Below are 21,174 nucleotides of genomic sequence, written 5' to 3'. Positions count from 1 at the left end.
TAACGACCTGCTGTGGTCTTGAGGTCATGTCCAGATCAGAGCTACTTTGTGATGGATTTGACATTGAGTATGTTTTGTGTCAATAGTGCCCTATCTAGTGATTTGAATATTACAGGTTGCCACTTTAAAAGACTGAATAAGAATGTTTATTCAAGCACTCTGGTTAGCCAAGTTGCCCTTTCTCCATGAAAAGTGCATTTGCAGGTGTATCTTTGGACAGCCAAATAGTCCTTTTTGGCTATTATGAGGCCAGATGCGTGCCGTCAGAGAAGCCGCTGACAGAGCCATCAGTCTTGAAGTGTGCGTGGAGAAAGAAGCTCAGTGAGCTAACGTTCTCTGCCAGCCCCATTTACAGCAATGACATATTCATCTCTGAATTAAAGCGATGCCGCTTATTGCTCTCAAACAAGGTCAACTGTGGCAGCCCTTTAATCAATACTCACAGTTGTGTGAGACACTTCAGTGTTTAATCACAATAACGTTACACACACATGTGAATAGCTAAAGTGTGTGAGGTTGTTGAGTGTTATGGCAGGTTTAAAGCACCTAGACAGAGCCAATGCAGTTTAAAAGGTAAGCAGCAATATACAACAATGCTTTGGGATGCAGAATGTATTGGCACCATAACATTTATCGGTTGTTTAATTACTGTAATGTTAGCTATTGGATACTGCATATATCAGTTGATATTAGACAATTAATTGTTCATTTGCCCATTTTTTACATTTAGATTAACCATGCCATCATCTAATACTTACTCAAAGAAAATATTTTAAAACAAATAATGTTAAATAATAATATAATTCAAACTCAAACTCAAAGTATTGTTATTATTCTAAAACCTTGTTTAGTGTGTGTGTGTGTGTGTGTAATATACATTTAAACTAAAATTAACAAAAATATTATATACATTATTTTCTCTTTATATATATAGAATACATTTAATTATAGAGTTTATATTATATGATAATTAATAATATGGAGCCATTTATTGAAATTAAAATAGTTCAATCAAATATTTCATACTGAATTACTATATTATTTTTATTAAAAAATTACTTAGTGTATGTGTGTGTATGTGTGTATGTGTGTGTGTGCATAACTATAATATAAAAACTAATAACCATTTAGTCTATATAATATTCTATTTATATATAGAATATAATATAGATTAATGTAATTTTATTCCATATTATTTATTAAATAACTCTGAATAGATAACTCTCTTGTCTGAATAGTCAAGAAGCATCACATGTATAATTTGGTGAGAAGAATCCCACAATGCATTGCAGCAAGCTCATTTAATTCATCCCAGGTGGTAAACATAAATAAAAACACTTACATCTAATTAAAAATAGACTGTTTGCCCAAGAGTATCTAATCACTTGAGTATCTCATCAGACTCTACATCAATGGACTTTGTGAACTTCTGGTATAGTATTATTCTATAGCAAAGTGTGGTAGTAGCTATTTCTAGTAACTGTCAATCATAACTGATATTATATTATAACATAGTCTATATGCATTATTAACTCTAGTAAACATAACATTTTAGTATATTATGAGTCTCAGAAGTTTTAAGCATCTTTAGTGTATAGATGGATTGGATCAGCACTGCTTTGTCCTGTTATGGGACACATAGTTAAGCTTTAATATTGTGCTTCATTTTCTCACAATTTCCATCGACAATGCTGCACTGGTTGTGTTGACCACTTAGGCTAAATGTGGAAGCAATCACAAAGTCCAATTCACTTCCTACTGTACGTAGGCAGTAGAGAGCAAGACTAGGTTTTAGAACATCGTGTCTTGATGCAAATTTTGTTTGTTTGTTTTTTGGGGAAGGAGGGGTGGTATAAAATGCATAAAAAAATCTGATTTGTCAAGCTTGGACCTTTGTTGTCAGGGGGTATGAGAGGACTGAGAGAGCAGTGAACCAAACCTCACGTCATGGAGCCAAGAACGCGCTAAGTGCTGACGCCTGATGCCAATCTTGAGTTTTTGCCTCACCGTGTGAATTAGGGGACATACTGTTATTCACAGGCAAAATACTCCTGCATATTTTAGAGCTGCTGTTCAGCAGGAATATACCCTTCTAAAATCTCAGTGTTCCTGTGAAGGAGCTGTTAGAACGCACAGGAGCTCGAGGGCACACAGCGGCCAGTCAGACAGGCCGTGCTCCTGTTTGCTGAGGGCAACAACTGGGTCTTTATCCCCCACCCCACCCCCAACACTTCTCACTTTTAAGGATGTAATAGCCTGTCGGACTTGTCAGCCTCACATAGCAGCCCAAATGGCATGTTTCTCTCTGTGGCAGCCACAAAGGGCCTCCACTGCCAGACTTGTTATTATCTTGATATGAAGTGGCCTGCTTGGAAATCTCTCCACTTGTTTTCCATCCTTCTATGCCCCTGTTTCTTTGCTTTCTTTTTTTTTTTGTATCCCTTTGGCATAAATCTTATTGTTTGATACCCCCGTGTGGCCCAAGCTGGTGAAATAACAAGGACTTTGAAATTACCTCGACTCCCGGCCTACACACTGAATGTAACTTTATCATTGATGCCTGCTTGTGGACATAAAAGTGATTTATGTGACAGACACAAACATTGACAGCTGGAAAGTAAAACAGGGCTACATGTAGAGTTTGAGAAAGTAATACACTATAGCAGTACACCGTTTATATATTTTTTATTTTATATAGGTGTTTACAATAAGCTTGAGAACTGAACTGAAGGCTGATCGGGTCATTCCTGCTATGAAATTTCATGTCCCTATGATATATGTGTTAACATAGTACTGTAGTGCTTTTACTTGTGTACCCACACAGCCTCAAATACCCCTGTGACACAAAACTACACAATCTAATATTGTCATTTAGCATTAATATTATTTGTTATATTCCTCCTATTCCTCCATTAATATACTTCCTTTTATTTTTCACTGATTTACTTTCAAACTATCCTTTAAGAGATACTGTACAAAAGCAGCTTCCTCTCCCTTTATAAGACACTTGAGATTTTCTTTTTTTTTGAGAGATTTTTGAGATTTTCAAAAGTCAGAGTAAAACCATCACCAAAACCATAATGTTACATTTAGACATCTATACAATGTATAGATTTTATTTCAAATAAATGCAGTTCTTTTGAACTTTCCATTCAAAGAATCCTGAAAAAAATTTCACAACAATATTAAGCAGCACAATGGTTTTAAATATATTAATAATAAGAAACATTTCTTCAGCAGCAAACCGGCACATTAGAATGATTTCTGAAGCATCATATGACACTGAAAACTGGAGTTATGGCTGGATAAATTCACGGGAATAAATAATATTTTGAAATATATTAAAATAAAAAACATACATCTTAAATTGTAATATTTTCACAATATTATTGTTGTTACTGTACTGTCCTTTTTGCCTATGTAAGTAACTAAATAAATAAATAAATGTGTGAACTGTAAAAGTTATATTAAACAATAATAATTATTATAAAAAAAATTTTTTTTTGGCATTTTTGCCTTTATTGGGACAGAGAGAGAGAGAGAGAGAGAGACGTGATCGGGAAAGGACCACAAACTGCAACTCGACTGCAGGTCGCCTGTAGCGCTGCCCACAAGGTTTTCTGCTCCGATGCAACCATGTGATTTTTTTTTTTAGCTACAATGTTTAAAGGTCCCTCATCATAGGAATGGCAACAGTTCTCAGTCCTGTTACCTCAGACACTAGTGAAAGCGATTAAATGGTTAATTCACAAATCCAGCATGCTTCTTTTTAAAGCAAAGGGATGGCGTCATGCATTGATGCCATGACAAGGTTTAAATGGCATTTAAAGGGCGATCCAGGCCTGTTCTGGGGGAGAGAAAGATAAGTGCTGCTTGTGCTCTGCAATAATGACACACACACACACACACACACACAAGCATCCAGTTTCTGTGTGTCGGGTCTCTAGTCAGGTTCACTGTGCCGCTCAGCGCCACATCATACACAGACAAAAACAATTAGCATTTAATTTGATGCTTGGGTAAGAAAACAAGGGATGAGTGACACACCATGTCTTGGCTCTCATCCAAAAATCGTCCCATTTCAAAAAGAGAAAGCAGCGTTACACACCAGGAACTCCTCTTAGACCGAGCGGCGTCGCACCACAGGAACCAGTTCTTCTGCCGGCACACAACAGTGCGTGACTGCTGCTTCAAAGCTGCAAATGTGGCACCTGAACAGATGCAGAAGTAGAAACAGAGCGAGAAACACTTAACCAGCCCTGCTGCGTCCTTAACTGTAAAAGTCATGTTTACCCACAACAACATTTCAACCCCTGAGGGGGCAAGTAGGTGCTGTGGTTAATTATTTGTAAACATTTAATTGGCATTTACACCCGAGAGAATTGCTCTGTTCACCACAGCAGGACACTTGCACATCCTCATCAAGCATTAATCAAGCAAGCTAAATGAGGCCTCCCCATGATTCCCGGCTCACTGCCATCGAGACAGGGGGTGATGCTGGATTGTTATTCAGCGATAGCTTGAAGAAAGCAAAATTATACGTTTACTGTTTGAAAACGCTCTAGATTAGCAGATCACCCATGAGGCTTTGAGTTAATGATGCCACAGAGATTTTGACTATGTTCCTAATAGCACACTATTCTTAATTTTTGGCAAGATTTAATAAGCAGAAATCCTGGATGACAATGGAGCACATTGCATTGCATACTATGTCCTTTAATTAATTGTGCTCGACTTGAACTTCCATTTCCATTGTGTCAATACACAGGAATGACTCCATCTTTAATGCATCCACCTTCACTCTAAAAAATGCTGGGTTAAATATAACCCAGTGCTGGGTTAAAAAGGGACAAACCCAGCTATTGGGGTGCTTTGACCCAGCGGTTGGGTTGTTTTGAATCCAACCGCTGGGTCAAAACAACACAATAGCTGGGTTTGTCCCTGTTTAACCCAGCATTTTTAGAGTGCTTATTTTGACTCATTATTTGGTCAGAATGTCAAAAGTTAAGATATTTGTACACAAAAATTAAGTTACAAATGAAACAAATACATTTTAATACAATATTTATTATATATATAAATGTTACATATAAATACTGTTATCTTACTTTTTTTTAAAATTGAGTTTAGTTTATAAATCAACAATCTCCCTCGCACACCTGTAGGTAATCGTTAGGTGCATAGGAAAAAAATTTAAAATAATAAGTCACACACACTATCCGCACTTGTATAGAAATGTATTCACTAACAACGTTTCGGTCCCATTACCTTCATCAGACCATTTATTCTTTTTTGTTTTATTTGAGTTTAGTTTAAAAACACCTTGATTTTTGGCATGTGTGGTACTGTCGTGAACGCGTGGCAAAGACACGGAAGAGAAGAAAATTGTTGAATAAAGTCATTATTATTGTTCACACAAAAAGAATTCTTGTAGCTTCATAACATTACAGTTGAACCACTGATGTCACATGGACTATTTTTCCAATGTACTTACTAACTTTCTGGGCCTTGAACATGGTAGTTGCGTTGCAGTATATGTAGGGTCAAAAAGCTCTTGGATTTCATCAAAAACATCTTAATTTGAGTTCCAAAGATGAATGAAGGTCTGACAGGCTTGGAATGACATAAGGGTGAGTAATTAATGACATAATTTTCATTTTTGGGTGAACTATCCCTTTAAGTATGTTATTCTGAACATTTTCAACAAGCCATTTATATTTCCTATTATTAAACCATAGCTTCTAGGCCCTGAAGATGAGTCACATCTTGGGTCATTAGATGACTGAGTCATTACAAATATAGCAGCTGTTCTCTAGAACAAAACCAAATGAGTCTCTTCACTCAACAACCCATACGTAAAGAGATCCATAGATCCGATGAAGAAGATGTACATGTACATGTTGGCTCTAGTTGTAGATTAGCTCTCTGGAGGAGGCCAAGGAGTAGAATACATGCTTGAACTATAGCCGGACAAATGACTAGGCAAGAAGGTAACACTTTATTTTAAGGTGTCCTTGTTGCACGTGTTACATGTACTTACTATTATAATAACAATTAATTATGCATAATTACATGCAACCATAACCATATAGTAAGTACATGTAGTTAATTAATATTACTCAGTACTTATACGTATAATTACACTGTAACAAGGACACCTTAAAATAAAGTGTAACCGAAGATGCATTTCTCTCAAGAAACATTCAATTAAAAGCCATTTTCACAGCATTCTAAAATCAGATTTGATTTATATCATGATAGGAAAACAAGTGTCTTGTTTTCATTTCCTGCATTATATCGTAAAAGTGTGTGTTCATTTGGCCTAGTAAATGTGCCCTTCTATTCTCATGAAAAAAACAAGCCATTTGATTTAACCAGGCCAGATCATTTACTCAGCTTAGTTTATCAAAATGTGTACTAGGAAAGAGTGTCTAATACAATCCAAGTCATGCACTTTCCAGTGCATGTGTGAATTTGGAGGGGTCTTAATTATATTTCATAGCACAAGGTGATGAGGAAGGTAATATTTCATCCTTAGCACTACTGTGCTGTTTTTTAAATGTGTCTCCACAGTTTTGCATTCCACGCGTAACCGCATCATCAATTTGAAGTTCATACATGCATATGCATGTCACCTGATGCTCTCTTCTGACACATTTAAAAGATAGCCTGAACTTCAGTGTATGACTTTTCCAATACTTCTATGTCCTTGCCTAAGCAAAAACAGTTTGTGTATTGAGTTTCTTAAACAACACCACCACCAAAACTACAGGGTCATGTAATTATGAATAGGAGAAGTAAGCACTGCAATATTACATGACAAGACTGCTATTGTTTCAAATAATCACAGCTATGAATGATATTCAGACCACTGGTTTTATCCAACAGTTAAATAAACATGCAATATATTGATTAACTTAGATTTTACATATAGTATTGCCAGTTAGTTCATGTATTCAAGCATTCCTGAATCAGTTGATTGAATGGTTCCCTCAAAGTCAGTCACTTGTCGTCAACTATTGACGTAAGTAACAAAATACAACACTAGACAATATAACACTACAAATATTAAAATAAATATAACACTTATTATTATTATTATTTCCTTATTTGATAGAAATGCAGGGTCCAAAAAAGATTACAAGGTATATCAGCAACTACCTGACACATAAATGAAATTAAATGAAATTAAATTAAAGATTGTAATGCATTAAGATATGATCATTTTATTGCAACTAAAACTGCAGCAAACACAGTAGACCACACCTAGAAAAATTATTATATTATTATAAAATTATATCATATCATATCATATTATATTATATTATACAGGGGACCTACAAGGAAATATTAATGCAATATTGTAAAAAATGTATGAAAGTATGCCAGGTTAGACCCTGTTCCATTTTTTTTTTCCCCCATCATGGGTAAATTTTCTCTTTCACATCTTTTTAACATCTTTTTTGCCATCTTTATTAAAATCTTTTTTTTTTTTACACAAAACTAAACATAAACATGCAAAATAAATATTGTATACTTGTATATATTGTTATTTCAATGTTTTTTTTATTTATGTTATATTTATATAATATTTTTATATTATTCTTATATAATTTTTAAATTGACTGCATAACATATATTGTGACAACTATGTAGAAAACTGTTTAGAATGTTTATCAGGAAATAAAGCCTTCTGTTTCACTTATGGAATGATACACTAGCTTACTGTATAGCATATACTGTTTCCTTCCTTCTGTTTAGAACAAAAAGCATGTGAAACTATATGCAAAGATGAATATTACATCTAATCTCATTGTTACACAACCTTATTACATTTAAAGTAATTACACGGGCTTTGCGCACAAATAAAATTTAAATTTTGTGGGGTGTAAGCAAAGTTTATATATTTTATTTTTTAATCATTTTAAAAATGCATTTATTTCACCACACTTGTGCTTACCCAGACGTTATATTGAGAATGCAGATTCATGTTTTTCATCTGCAGAACAATTTACAGTAGCACTACTGCTTTTGAGCAAACAGTAAAGTACCGCAAATTCCCATTTATAGTAAATTACTGTAAATGGCATTAAAAATACCCATAATTCAGTGCATATTACAGTAGTTAACCGTAAAACATATATACGGTAGTTTACTGGGCTTTTTTGCGGTAAGTAACTGTAAAATTATGCCAAAGTCTAACAGTGTATTTTATACTTGTATATATTGTTATTTCGATGTTTTTTTTATTTATATTATATTTTTATAGTATTCTTATATAATTTTTTTAATTGACTGTTATATGACTGATATATTGTGTACCTGAAGATGACTTGACAAACACAAATAAACCATATATTGTCGCAATCGTATGTTTAATGTCTTCATGTTTCCAAACGTTTCAGTTTTTCTGTGAAAACAACTGTTTTCATACAGCAATAGCTGGATGCTTTTCTCCATATTAGAAATTTCCTCGTAGACTTTCTGCGCGAGAGTGCCTCCGGCTACGAGTATGAATGAAACATACACTGCATGAGTGTTTAGCGCTCCGTGATGTTCATCTCGCCTTATTCTGGGTCCGAATAAAACATCAGATCATGCACAGACTATCCTGTCTCTTTGAATTTAAATCTATATTTATTCACACGGGCTCTTGAAAAACTCTATGCGAACACACTTACCCGAAAAAGTGCGGGGGACGAATTTACGTGATATTAAAAGTGGTGGGGACACGTCCCCCATGTAATCTACGCCCCTGACCCGTGGCATTAATATACTGCATCTGTGCCAGCGTGTGATGTAATAAAACTGCAGCTCTTTAATAAATGCATTTTTCCTTACAAATTGTATGATCAGCATAACAATTTGTGTAAATGTGTAAAAGGTATGGCATGATGTGCCATTATATACCAAGTACTTTCACTCTACTCACACTACATTTTTTGGAAGGTAATGGTACTTTTACTTGAGTATATTTTTTCAGTACTCTTTCCACCACTGATGACAACTAGAAAACTGTTTAGAATGTTTATCAGGAAATAAAGCCTTCTGTTTCACTTATGGAATGATACACTAGCTTACTGTATGGCATATACTGTTTCCTTCCTTCTGTTTGAACAAAAAGCATATGAAACTATATGCAAAGATGAATATTACATCTAATATCATTGTTACATAACCTTATTACATTTAAAGTAATTACATGCATGTGGTTTCTACTTATATCAGTGATAAATGCAGTTACTTCACATTTTTATATAAAGACTTGTCACCACAGGTACATTTTACACTTTAAAATCTCTAAAATTTGATGATCTGATGCATGCATATGAATATTATTAGCATGACGCTGTCACGCGGAGAAAGAATACATGAGAGAGAGAAATGTGTGCCAGCAACCGCATGAGTCAGCCTGATGCAAGCGCTTTCACTGTATCAAGACCCTGCATGGTGTGTGCATGTGTGTCTGTCGAGTGAATTCCCTTATCGAGTATGTGCCATGTCTCTTGTGCCGTCTCCCTCTAGACGATGTAACATCTTGATTGAAAGTTGTCTGATACTGTCTGCCTGTTTCTGTCCTTGTCATTAGGGGCTCCATGATTGCTGACTACATTTACTGGCTGTCAGGAGGCAACAACCAGCACATAAGCGAACTCATCAAACTCTATTGGCAGGTGAGGACGGATGGGCTGCTGGGTGCCCAACGCCCAATCAAAATCTCAATGAATGATTATTGCTTAAAAGAGTGCCGACTGAGGTAGATCAGTGCGTATCAATCACAAAATGTCTGTGTAAAACATCAGCACCTTTGACCTGAAGGAACACTGTTTAGTTTGGCAGTTCAGTGTTGTTTAATGCTAATTTACAACATATAAAATTAATGCATTTTGACCTCCTTAAAGTGGGCTGTATCTGCAACCGTCTCATAATTTGCATTTGCTTGAAATGAGTTGAGTGTGGGAGAGTCAAGCCCTCTCCTTTTTTATTTATGTATTTTTTTCTATCCATTTTCATCTCACATGGATTGCAGTTCAACTCGTGTGTTTATTATGATGGCCCACAGTAAGGGTGAGCTTTTTCATCTTCTCGAACCTGCCCTGAGTTTTATTTTTTCCCACTAAAAGGTTTTCGTATACAATAGAAACGCATTCACTATTGATGCCAAATACAGGAAATATGCTGTTATATGACCAATGTAAATGAAGAGAAGAGCATCTTTTTGTATATAGTTTTGTCCTCTGAGGAAGAATAAAGTGTAAGGATACACAGCAACACTTTTATCAGTGTTCCCTATGTAGAAAAGAGCAACATCCTGCAGCTGTTAGTGCTGTAAATTCAAAAGGGAAAGTCTAAACAAGATGCATCTTAAGTGAAAGGAATCTTATCTGAGTTCTTGTCAGTGGTGTTTTCATAATCAAACAGCATCAGTCGTTTCACAGAACTCAAATAGGTCACCATGGGTTCTCTCTAGTTATTTACACTTTACCTTTAGAAATAATGATTTCAAAGTTTGTGATTCAACAGTTCTTGTTAACATTGTTAATATTTATATTAGTGTCAGCCTTAAACGGCCTACAAATCTCTTCACTGACTGTCTGATACAAATTGTGTAAAAAAAGCATCTGACTGAATCTGCTTCTTTGTTGCTATAATGCTAGGTGGTTGGTCACTCATATCTGGCAGATGGTCACTTCCTGTCTTGGTCAGAATAAAGTCCAAAATGAACCAGACTTCATGCTAGTTAAAACTATTATTTTAAATATGAATATTAGAAAAACTTACTTAAATAAACCTAAACAAAAATGAGAAATGTTGCCTTGGCAACTAACTGAAGTATTAAAATGAATATTACTAAAACTGAAATAAAAAATAAAAAATAAAAAATAAAGGTACTTAGAAATATTTAAAAGCACTAATGACGACATAAGCACAAATGGCTAAAACTTCTCATTTAAAATATGAATAAATAATATAATAGCATATAAATAATACTAAAATAAAACTGGTCTATGCAAGACTACATTGGCTTCCATAACATTGATACCTAAAAATAGAAAGCTAGTGTTTGTTTGTTTTTTGTTGTTTAAAAAAAAAAGATACATATAGATAAAGTAGAATTAAAATAGAATAGAAAGTTCCGGCCAGGCGGCTCACCTCGCTCCTGTAGTTTGTCTCATCTCTGTTGCTAATGAGACCCACTACAGTCATGTCATCCGCAAACTTAATAAGGAGATTGGAGTTGTGTGACGTGTGCAGTCGTGGGTCAGCAAAGTGAAGAGGAGGAGAGAAGACAGAGATCCCGCAGCTCTTCGGCGTGCGCAGAGTTTAACTCTAAAAATGTGGTTCTGCCGACATCGAGCAGAAACTCACGACTGTATGCGCGCTTAGAATACGAACAAAAACACTGCGAAAACACCTTTCTGTCGGGAAAGAGAGAAGCCACAGCGTGTGAACGCACCGCCATCTTCATTAGTAGATTCATCTTCAACAACTGAAAGCAAGGCAAGGACAAGTAGTAGGATGATTGGAAAGGATGAGTTTAGAGACTTCTGGCTCAGAGAGTGGAGAGAAGGATGAAAACAAGTGTATATTTGCTGGTAAGATTTGTTTGACAGTTTGTGGAGTGGCAAATTGTGCACTGAGGTTTGTAATTTTATTAATGAAGAATGTGGCAAAGTCGTCAGCTGTTAGAGTTGATGAAGGAGGGGGAGGAGGAGGACAAAGGAGGGAGGAAAATGTTTTAAAGAGCATGCGAGAGTTAGGCTAATTGTTCATTTTGTTGTGATAGTATGTCCTTTTAGCAGTGGAGGCATTAGCAGAGAATGAAGAGAGGAGTGATCGATATACATTAAGCTCAGTAAGATTTTGTGATTTGTGCCATACTCTTTCTGCAGCTCTGAGCTTAGAACGATACTCACGGAGAACATCAGATAGCCAAGGGGCAGAAGAGGTGGTACGAGCTGGCCTGGAAGACAAGGGGCAGACAGTGTCTAAACAAGACGTAAGAGTGGAGCAGAAAGTATCAGTAGCATGGAGATGATAACTGTTCAGGGAAGGAAGCAAAGATGAAACCATAGAAGATAGTCGGTAGGGTGAGAGAGAGCGCAAGGGGAACAAGTAGTAGGAAAGAGAATGATTCAGAAGCGATACTTATGTGCCTTGCTGGTGTCCCTGCTCGGTGGAGTCGAACGGTAGAGTCAATGGTCTTTACACTCTTCGGTCTTACCACAAGGAGAGCTTCACACGAGGGCTGCCACGACCGCTGCCGTGGTATACTAAGCTTTTTATATTCGTCTAACAAAACTCAAATTGAATTAGCTGGACACACTTTCCTGTTTATCACAACAAATGGCCAAGCAAAGCGCATGACACTGACAAGGTACGCAATACAGTACGAGACCAAACGCGATTTCAGCACGTCTCACAATTTAAATCACTTCTATATTTTTAAAGTATAAATTTATTTTACTTCAAAATGATCAAAACCACATGCCCATCTAATAGAAGTGCCAGAGAAAAATATAAAAGCTAAATTATCATCAGGATATATAATTAAAAAAAAAATTACACTGTGCATTTCAGTAAATTCCAAGTATTTATGATCTGATTATTTGTAAATGAAATAAGCGTATTAAAAACAATTGCCTTTCTCTATTTCCCTTCCACATAGGGGCTCCTGGAGGCAGCACGTACTTTGAGAATAATTTTGCAATCATGTTCACTCCCTGGTTTGGAAAACCATCCTCAAACACCATTGAGAAGGTGGAGGCGGCCTTCCAGAAGCTTTATCCACCCTTCACAGACTACATCTTTACTGGTATGAAGAAATTAAGACACTGTATTTAATAGTGAGGAAAAAAAGAAAGACCTCCCACAATGAAGCACTTGAATAGGAAGGTTTCAGATTCAGAGGCATTAGAGATTGTGTCTGACTAATAGGTACAGCTTTGTCTAAGGCAGGTGTTGCCCTAGCAACAGGTTGTGAATTAGTGTGAGATGTGAGGCAGCTCTCTTTGTTTTACAAACACTGAGGCCAGGGCTGCTCGCACAGTCAGGTCAAGAGCACACCTTCATGTTTCAATTAGCCTGCTCCGTTTTCACATACCCCCATTATGAACAAATCCATAATCCAGCACTCAGTTTGTATATGTTATAGAAATCCTGACCTTAGACTTGAATTACTTCAAATTACACACTTTGCGTCAATGTACCCAACCATTTACACAGTACTACTCAACGTGTGATTACCTCAGGGTGACTGTACATGTGTTTGGTGAGCTGAGTCATTAATTTAATTTGAAAGTTAATGTAGCCTTACAGAGACTGTCAGTTGAGGTCATTGAATTGTAAGAGAGAAGAGAGAGAAGGGAATTGGTCAAACTGCATATGTGACTCACGTTTGTTTTTATTTATTGTTTTTTCCCCCAAACCAATTATTTGACTTTCAGTGACTCATATATAAAAATGAATCAGTGTTTTGAATGAATAGGCTGAAATTAGTGAGTCAATGATTTACACATTAAGTCACTTGTTTTGTTCCTAAAACAATCAGTATTTTTTAACTAATTGCTTGAGTCAATTATTCAATTAATCATTAATGAAATCAGTCACTTGTTTTGTTTATGAATCAATGTTTTTGGATGAATAGGTTGAATGACTGATTCAACGATTCACACATTTAGTCACTTGTTTCATTCCTAAATGAATCAGCGTTTTTTAACTAGTCACTTGAGTTATCAATGAGTATTCAATTATTCAATGGATCATCTGTGAAATTGGTCACTTGTTTTGTTACTGAATGAATCAATGTATTTGAATTAATCAACTCAATGATTCAATGACCCACCTGTTTTATGTCTGAATTAATCAGTTTTTTTAACAAACTGACTGAATGAATGCTCCAGTAATTCACTCAAACACAGTCACTTGTTTCGTTCCTAAATAAATCAGTGTTTTTGATTAAATCAATGAGTGAACAAATTTGTTGCTCAATTGTTTCATTTCTGAAAGAATCAGTGTTTTTAAATGAATCGGTTGAATGAATGATTCAATGATTCAGACAGTCACTTGTGGCCACGTATATCACCATTTATAAGACTTAACCCATATATTGGCTATAGAAATATGGTAATATATAATAAAAAAAAATCTCCAGCAACCAAAGATAACCTCTGGGTTATGGGTATTAAATGGCCATAATCTGAGATTATACATTTATTCTGGACTAATTCATTATGAAAAGATCAGCTATTTGAAGGCTGTTTTTTTTTCGTTCAAAGCAATGCTCAAGAAATACACACTGGTGACTCGAATATTACACTTTCCCCTGCTCGGATCAAATGATTCAAAGATGCCTAATGGAGAAACAGTGGGGAAAAAACATGTCTGAGAGCATTCCACTTTACTGAAAGTTAAAATGTAGATTCAACATGAAAATTTCTGAACATCCTGACACAGCAGGGCGACTGTCCCCAGGACACAATATTATGATGCACTTATACCACAGCGCAGACACTCTCCAGAACAGGCCACAAAAACCTGGATAAGATGAAAGCTGTATATTGTAAGGAATAGTCCAGTTAAAAAGAAAAATTCTGTCATCATTTACTCACCCTCATTTCTTTTCAAACCACTATTACTTTTTCTTCCACACACCACAAAAAGAGATGTTAACCTTGATGTCCATGTTGTAAATGGTGCAAACAATGAAAAGAAAGGATTAGAGACTGTAAATCTTCAAAAATGAAAAAATAAACTTGCATGCTATATTAAAAGCCATCTAAGAAGCAGTGTGAACATTCTGGAAAAAACGTCTCCTTTTGAAATCAATGTAAGAAATAAGGGCATGCAGGATTGGAACGACATGAGGGTAAGTGCCAATTTTATTTTAAGGCTATAATGAAATATACTACACAAAAGACAACAGTAAAGACAACCTTTTTACGGCAGAGAATATGACGCAATCCATTTTATACTGCACAAATTCCATAGAATAGTCATCAGCTCCCTGCTGTGCTCCATGTCTACATTTTCATTCCTCAGGGATGCTGTTTTTTTTTTTAACCATGTATCTTCTCTTTTTTTAACTAATTAAATTAGCATAATGATCACCGTTGTGGAGAAATAATCCTGCATGACATAAATGTGTGACACTGAAAGACGTGTTGAATTTAAATTTAGTACCCTAGAGGAGAACAGTCACTCATCACAGGGCTGTCAACATCAATGTCAGTTCAGCACTGTGCATAACCAGCTCTGAAAAAAAATGGTTGCTGTCCTTTGACTATGTACCGCCTTTAGCTACCTGTTGATGCAATCTCTTTGAAAGAAATTTACGGTTTGCATCAAAATAAGGCAAGTAAAACAAGATAATGTCACTTTTAGCATTGCATCAACTAAATTAAATTTAAAGTTCACACAGTCAGTTTTTGGGATTGACAACCGCCTTTACTTACAGGTGTGAGTCTCGAAATGTCACGTTCACACAGCATACTTACAGTAGCTCTCGAAAACTGTCTGTATGAACGTGCAATGGGAGTCAAGCCTGTATTCTTTACCAGTTACCATATTAACAGTGACCAAAGTAATATCCAAGATGGAGACGTCCATAAAACTGAAATTCTTATAATTTTCTGATACGACAAGTCCAATTGAGCCGCAAGTTCATCCGTCAAATCGGCTCCGGTGAAGACTGGATCTAAAACTTTCAGATGACACTCTCTCTCGCACTGTATGACGTGACAGACAACTAGTTGTCCAGTACTGTTCCGTTCACACAGCTCGTGTTTTCCGAGAATGCTGCTGTGAGTCCTGAAAATTTACTGGTGCGAGTTTGGTTACAGAATGCGGTTGTCACGCCTGAAAATAACTGTCCTGTGTGTGAACGTAACCGTATTAAGGACTCAAATACAGGACTGAAAACCATATTCTGCTGCTGTATGAACGTGGCCATTGATTAAATCTCTGCATCTATGATCTAGTACAGTGCTTTTCAACTGTGGCCACCTAATGCGGTATCAAAATGGTTTGATGTACAGTATAAAAGTTACTATTACCATCAACTGCATAAGCCCAATGCAGTGCAAAACTAGACTTTTACTTTTTCTGACCAAATGTGAATGTTACTTACTTACTCGTGCAAAACCCACCACCACAATGCTAGAGTGTTGTAGGTGGTTGCCAAGCATTGTTATGTTGTTGCTAGGATGTTCCAAGTGGTTTCTAGCAGGGTTGTGAAACATTTAGAATTGAAGACTTAGCTGCTTTTCAATTCATGAGTTGGAATTTAAAGTGAATTGGCCACACCCCACGGGAAGTTTGACTGGAACAAATATTTATTGAATTATAATTGAAAAACATTAGGACTGTCGAAAATTGAGTTCAACATCTATCAAACTGTCTATGTGCCTATCTATCGAGTCAGACAGAAACACAGACATATAAAACAATGGACAGAACAATAGACACACAAATAGATAGAATGACAGACAGACAGATATTATATAGACAGATAGAATGACAGAACAACATACAGACAGATAGAATGACTAAGTGACAGCCCTTGGCTTCAGAAGGAGTAAGGATGGAGACTTCCTACATAAACTGCTCTACAAGAGGTGTCCCACATTCACAGGTTGGTGTGGGCTCTATATTGGGTGAAGGGAGTTTATAACAAACAAACTGAAGACTTTTGCACAGCATGTTCATAGTGTTAAGATGAAGGCTCTCTGAGTGTGCTGATCAGGACATGGTATAATCACGGCTACACAATACATCTTTGACATCACACATTCATCTGCTTGGGTGATATTGTTGGGAGCTCTCAGTGGGTACTTTTGTGAAAGAACATGGAGTATATACGCTAACCTCAGGCAAGCTAAATGGATCGCAACGCTTACGGCATTGAAATACGCAGCGCAAATAGACCCCTCAATCCTCACTACCATTACAATGACAAAGATGTTTTAATACAATCCCTGAGGGATCTTTTCTACTATAGTCACACTTTTTCACCACAATGACATTGTTAGGTCAACAAAAATGAATTATCTAGTAGTGCATGGAAATTAGTCCAATTGAAATTAAGGGCTAAGGCTGTGTCATATGTTAAATGTACAAATTTGCAGACTGACCTCCAAGGTCACACAATCATCGTCTTTCAAGAATAAGAAATTCCCATTAACTCAGCCCTTTTCTGTTCTGTTTAAGCAGACAAGAGATTACAGGGACCGATCAATGCATTGACATCAATGGCATAAAATTTCTCAATTAACCTTGGTTCGTGCAAAACCGTAGAGGCAAAGATGATGTGGATGTCAAACACACTGCCAGCAGCCAGCAGCCAGCAGCCAGCCTGTACAGCAGAGCAGGAGAGGTCGGCAGAACTGGGGCTATATTTGTGAATGATCTCTATTAAGAGGAATAAAATCTATGGCATTTGAGTAATGTCTCAAAGGTACAGCCACTGCATGGTTCGTTATTTTAATCAATTATCCTCAAGAGGCTGTGACAAACTTTCTTATGCTAAGGTAAAAATACTACATGATCGGTTGCCCATTTTCAACTCGTCATAATAGAGGCTGTTCTGTATGCTGCAGATGTGTTTACCTGCAGCATCACCGTATAGAATGAATAACAGCGTTTATTAGTATACAAATGTTGCAGGTAAACATGCACTGCATATACAGTGAACAGCCCATTGCTACTCTGTTTCAGGCCCTGAATTCACTGTAATGGGGGCCCTCAGGGGGATTTTTGGGGCACCAGGAATCAGTCCCACCTTTCCCCCCGCTTGCGATGCTCCTATCATGCATAATGTTATAAATAGATGATGAAAATTCAACTTCCCTCAATAGATGGTAGAGTATACAGCATTATGGCACCTAAACTCTTGAACTCATTCCCACTGAGCCTTCATAACACCTCCACCGCCTCCAATTTTTCTCTCAGAATTACCTGTCAAACTAATTGTTTTTTATCATTGTTTTTGTGCTTTTTTAAACAATTTTTAGCTTTGGAAAAGCAAAAGGTAAAAAAGGTAAATGAAATAAATTAAATCTATCTAGATATCCATCCATCCCTCCATGCACCTTTCTATCATTCTGTATGTCTGTCTGCCTATTTATATTTCTGTCTGTTTATCATTCTGTCTGTCTATCTATCTATCCATCCATTCCCCCACCTGTCTATCTATCGTTCTGTCTGTCTGTCTGTCTGTCTGTCTATCTATCTATCCTGATATTTAATGGTGTGACAATTATTTTGTTCCTAAAATGGTCTGCTTATCTCGAAGCATTAATCACAGGTTTTCAAAGTTGGCTCAAACATTTGGCCCCTACTGTAAATGATAAAATAAGTACTTACTGAACATTTACACACTGTTGGTCTGTTGACTTTCTTCTACAGGGCAAAAATCTCCATTCACTACTCCCAACTACAGAGACCTGGAAATGATATATGAGATGCAAGGAAAGAAGATTCTGCCAGTTCTGGATTTTATTAAGTGCACCAAGCTAAGTGTGGGTATACATTTATGTTCTTGTGTGATGCTTAATGACTGTACAACAGGATGTTTGTAAGTATTATACGCCATGCCCTGGTTGCCAGGGCATTGATATGTGGTCGTTAAGGAGATAGTTCACCCAAAAATGAAAATTCTATCATTATTTACTCACCTTAATGTCGTTCCAAACTTGTATAACATTTATTCTTCTGTGAAACATGAAAGAATATTTTGAAGAATGTTGTAACCAAACTGTTTCGGTTCCCATTGAATTGCATTGTACAAAGTCAATGGGAACCAACATTGTTTGGTTACCAACGTTCTGCAAAATATATTTTATGTTCGGTAGAAGAAGAAAAAAAATCATACAGGATTGGAACTACATGAGGGTAAGTAAATTATGACAGAATGTTTGGGTGGCCAATCCCTTTAAGTTGTTTTGAGGGGTTTTTAGCATGTTGTTGACCTGTTACTAAAAGGGTGCTAGGTGGTTACTTATCACCCCAAGTTACAAGAGCCTCATCACTGTAAGTATATGGGATTTTTTCATTTGTTTTATCGTCGGCCAGGCAAAAAATGTTCAATCTGATCACTTAGAAAAGTAACAGCACAACCACATGAGTTCAGCCAAACACATGATTTGAAGTCTCATTCATGTTTACAGCACAAACGATATGGAATGAGTTACGTGCTGAAGGTTAATATATTGGGTTAGGACTAATCACTTGGGTTAGGACTAATCATTGGTAAGTTCAAATCACTTACCCAAGTATGATAATGCTTGTGATGCTTCCCCTAGCCAACACTACCAATTATATACACTTGCTGGGCCATCAATGACTAACAAGCCCTCGCTGTCAGTATCCCTGGCACATCCATCCCACTAATAATCGCAATATTTCTCCAACCTCACAATGGACTACTGGAGACACCAACATGCTGAAGTTTTCATTTCATTTGGAGGCTGAACTCTCAGGGAGTTTATTTCAGAGGACAGTGATTGAATTAGAGCAGCAATGGCAAATGTTTGATTGGCCCAGACATGACACTAAATTACATTAGTCAGTTATTCTCCAGCTGAGAACAGCCATCAGCTCTCGATTAAAACACAGAGTTGATTTCATGTCCCCTGTGATGAAATCTGTGGCAACACATTCATTCTCAGAATGAAGAACTCAACCTGTCAAGCAGTACAGCGGATCTCAGTTCTGGATCTGCACACATGCTACTTTGCTGAGTCACCGAATCATACAAATGTATAAATTATTAAGTATTGTACATCAATATTAAAGTTTCTGAAATGACAGCTCCACTGCATCAATGTCTAAACATGTTCAAAAATATAGGTTTAATATATTAATAATATACCTTTATTATAATATAGGTTTAAGTCTGTTATAATTTACACACATATATACACATATACATTTAGATATACATATACAGTGGGTATAGAAAAGAATCACCCTCCCCCCCTTAAAATAAGCATATTTTGTTACTTTGCAGCCTGAAATGAAGAGGGACGTTTTTTTAATCCAGCTGTATTTACTCAGTGCATCTTATATAACATCCAAAGATATAACACCAAATTAAAAAAAAAATGTAAAGTTGTGGACAGGAACAAGTCAGGAGATGGATACAAAAAAAAAACTTAAGGCTTTATCAATGCCTAGAAGCACAGTGAAGTCTATTATTAAGAAGTGGAAGGTATTTGGTACGACACTGGATCAAGACGTCGCTCCAAACTGGATGAAAGAGCCAGGAGGAAACTGGTCAAAGATCTGGCCAAAAGGCCTACAGCGACTCTGAAGCAGTTGCAAGAATTTATGACACTATGAAGAGTGGTCATTGTGTGCATGTGACAACAATATTACAAATTCTCCACAAATGTGGCTTGTATGGGAAGGTTGCAAGAAAAAAGCCACTCCTCAAGAAAGGCCGCATGCAGTCACGACTGAGCTTTGCCAAAACGCACCTTGAAGATTTTGAGACGGATGACTAAAATTGAATTATTTGGCCTCAACACCAAACTAGGGATGCTCCGATCCGCCTTTTTCGCCTCCGATACCGATTCCGATACCTAGGGTTCGGTATTGGCCGATACCGATTCGAGACCAGTGAAGTTTTTTTCCCTCATTTAAATAAACGTAGAATTTATATATCTCTGTGTGGAACTGATAAAAATGCTTTCACAATCTACTAGATACAGACTACTTCATTATAAATAAAATAAACAAATATGAAAAAATATAGGCCTATGTATATTTATAATCTATGACAAAAATGTATCATAAACTAGGTTAGTGGATAATTTGGCAGCAAAAGTTATTCTAGAAAAATGTTACACATTGCTATTTGTATTATTATAAAATCCATTCATTAAAAACATTCATGAATGTATTTATATATAAGTATATACTATAAAATTAAAATACATTTCTTTAAAATGTATAGCATATTTTTTAATAAGGCAACAACATATGATAGATACGATAGGACAAAACAAATACAGTGCAGCACGAACTGTTTTTATACAGTCAACCTTCAACGAACACCTTGGCAATTTGAATCGCCATTGGCTAGTTGTTTACTCGCCAGATTGAAATACTATACTTTATATATATATATATATATATATATATATATATATATATAGTTATGCCATTTTAAAA

General features: G+C 36.3%; 1 protein-coding gene across 1 annotated transcript in view; it reads left to right on the top strand.

Moving 5' to 3' along the window:
• Positions 1–21,174, top strand: part of LOC107564921 (spermatogenesis-associated protein 16-like) — a 59,037-nt gene that overhangs the window by 19,001 nt on the left and 18,862 nt on the right. Inside the window, exons 3-5 of the mRNA XM_016250093.1 lie at positions 9,590–9,696; positions 12,671–12,817; positions 18,406–18,518. Of these exons, the coding sequence (XP_016105579.1) occupies positions 9,590–9,696; positions 12,671–12,817; positions 18,406–18,518 (367 nt within the window). The remainder of the gene's footprint in view (positions 1–9,589; positions 9,697–12,670; positions 12,818–18,405; positions 18,519–21,174) is intronic.

The sequence above is a fragment of the Sinocyclocheilus grahami genome, unplaced genomic scaffold (assembly GCF_001515645.1).
Source record: "Sinocyclocheilus grahami isolate Dianchi unplaced genomic scaffold, SAMN03320097.WGS_v1.1 scaffold25.1, whole genome shotgun sequence".
NCBI classification, from domain to species: domain Eukaryota; kingdom Metazoa; phylum Chordata; class Actinopteri; order Cypriniformes; family Cyprinidae; genus Sinocyclocheilus; species Sinocyclocheilus grahami.
This window is presented reverse-complemented; position numbering and strand designations above follow the sequence as displayed.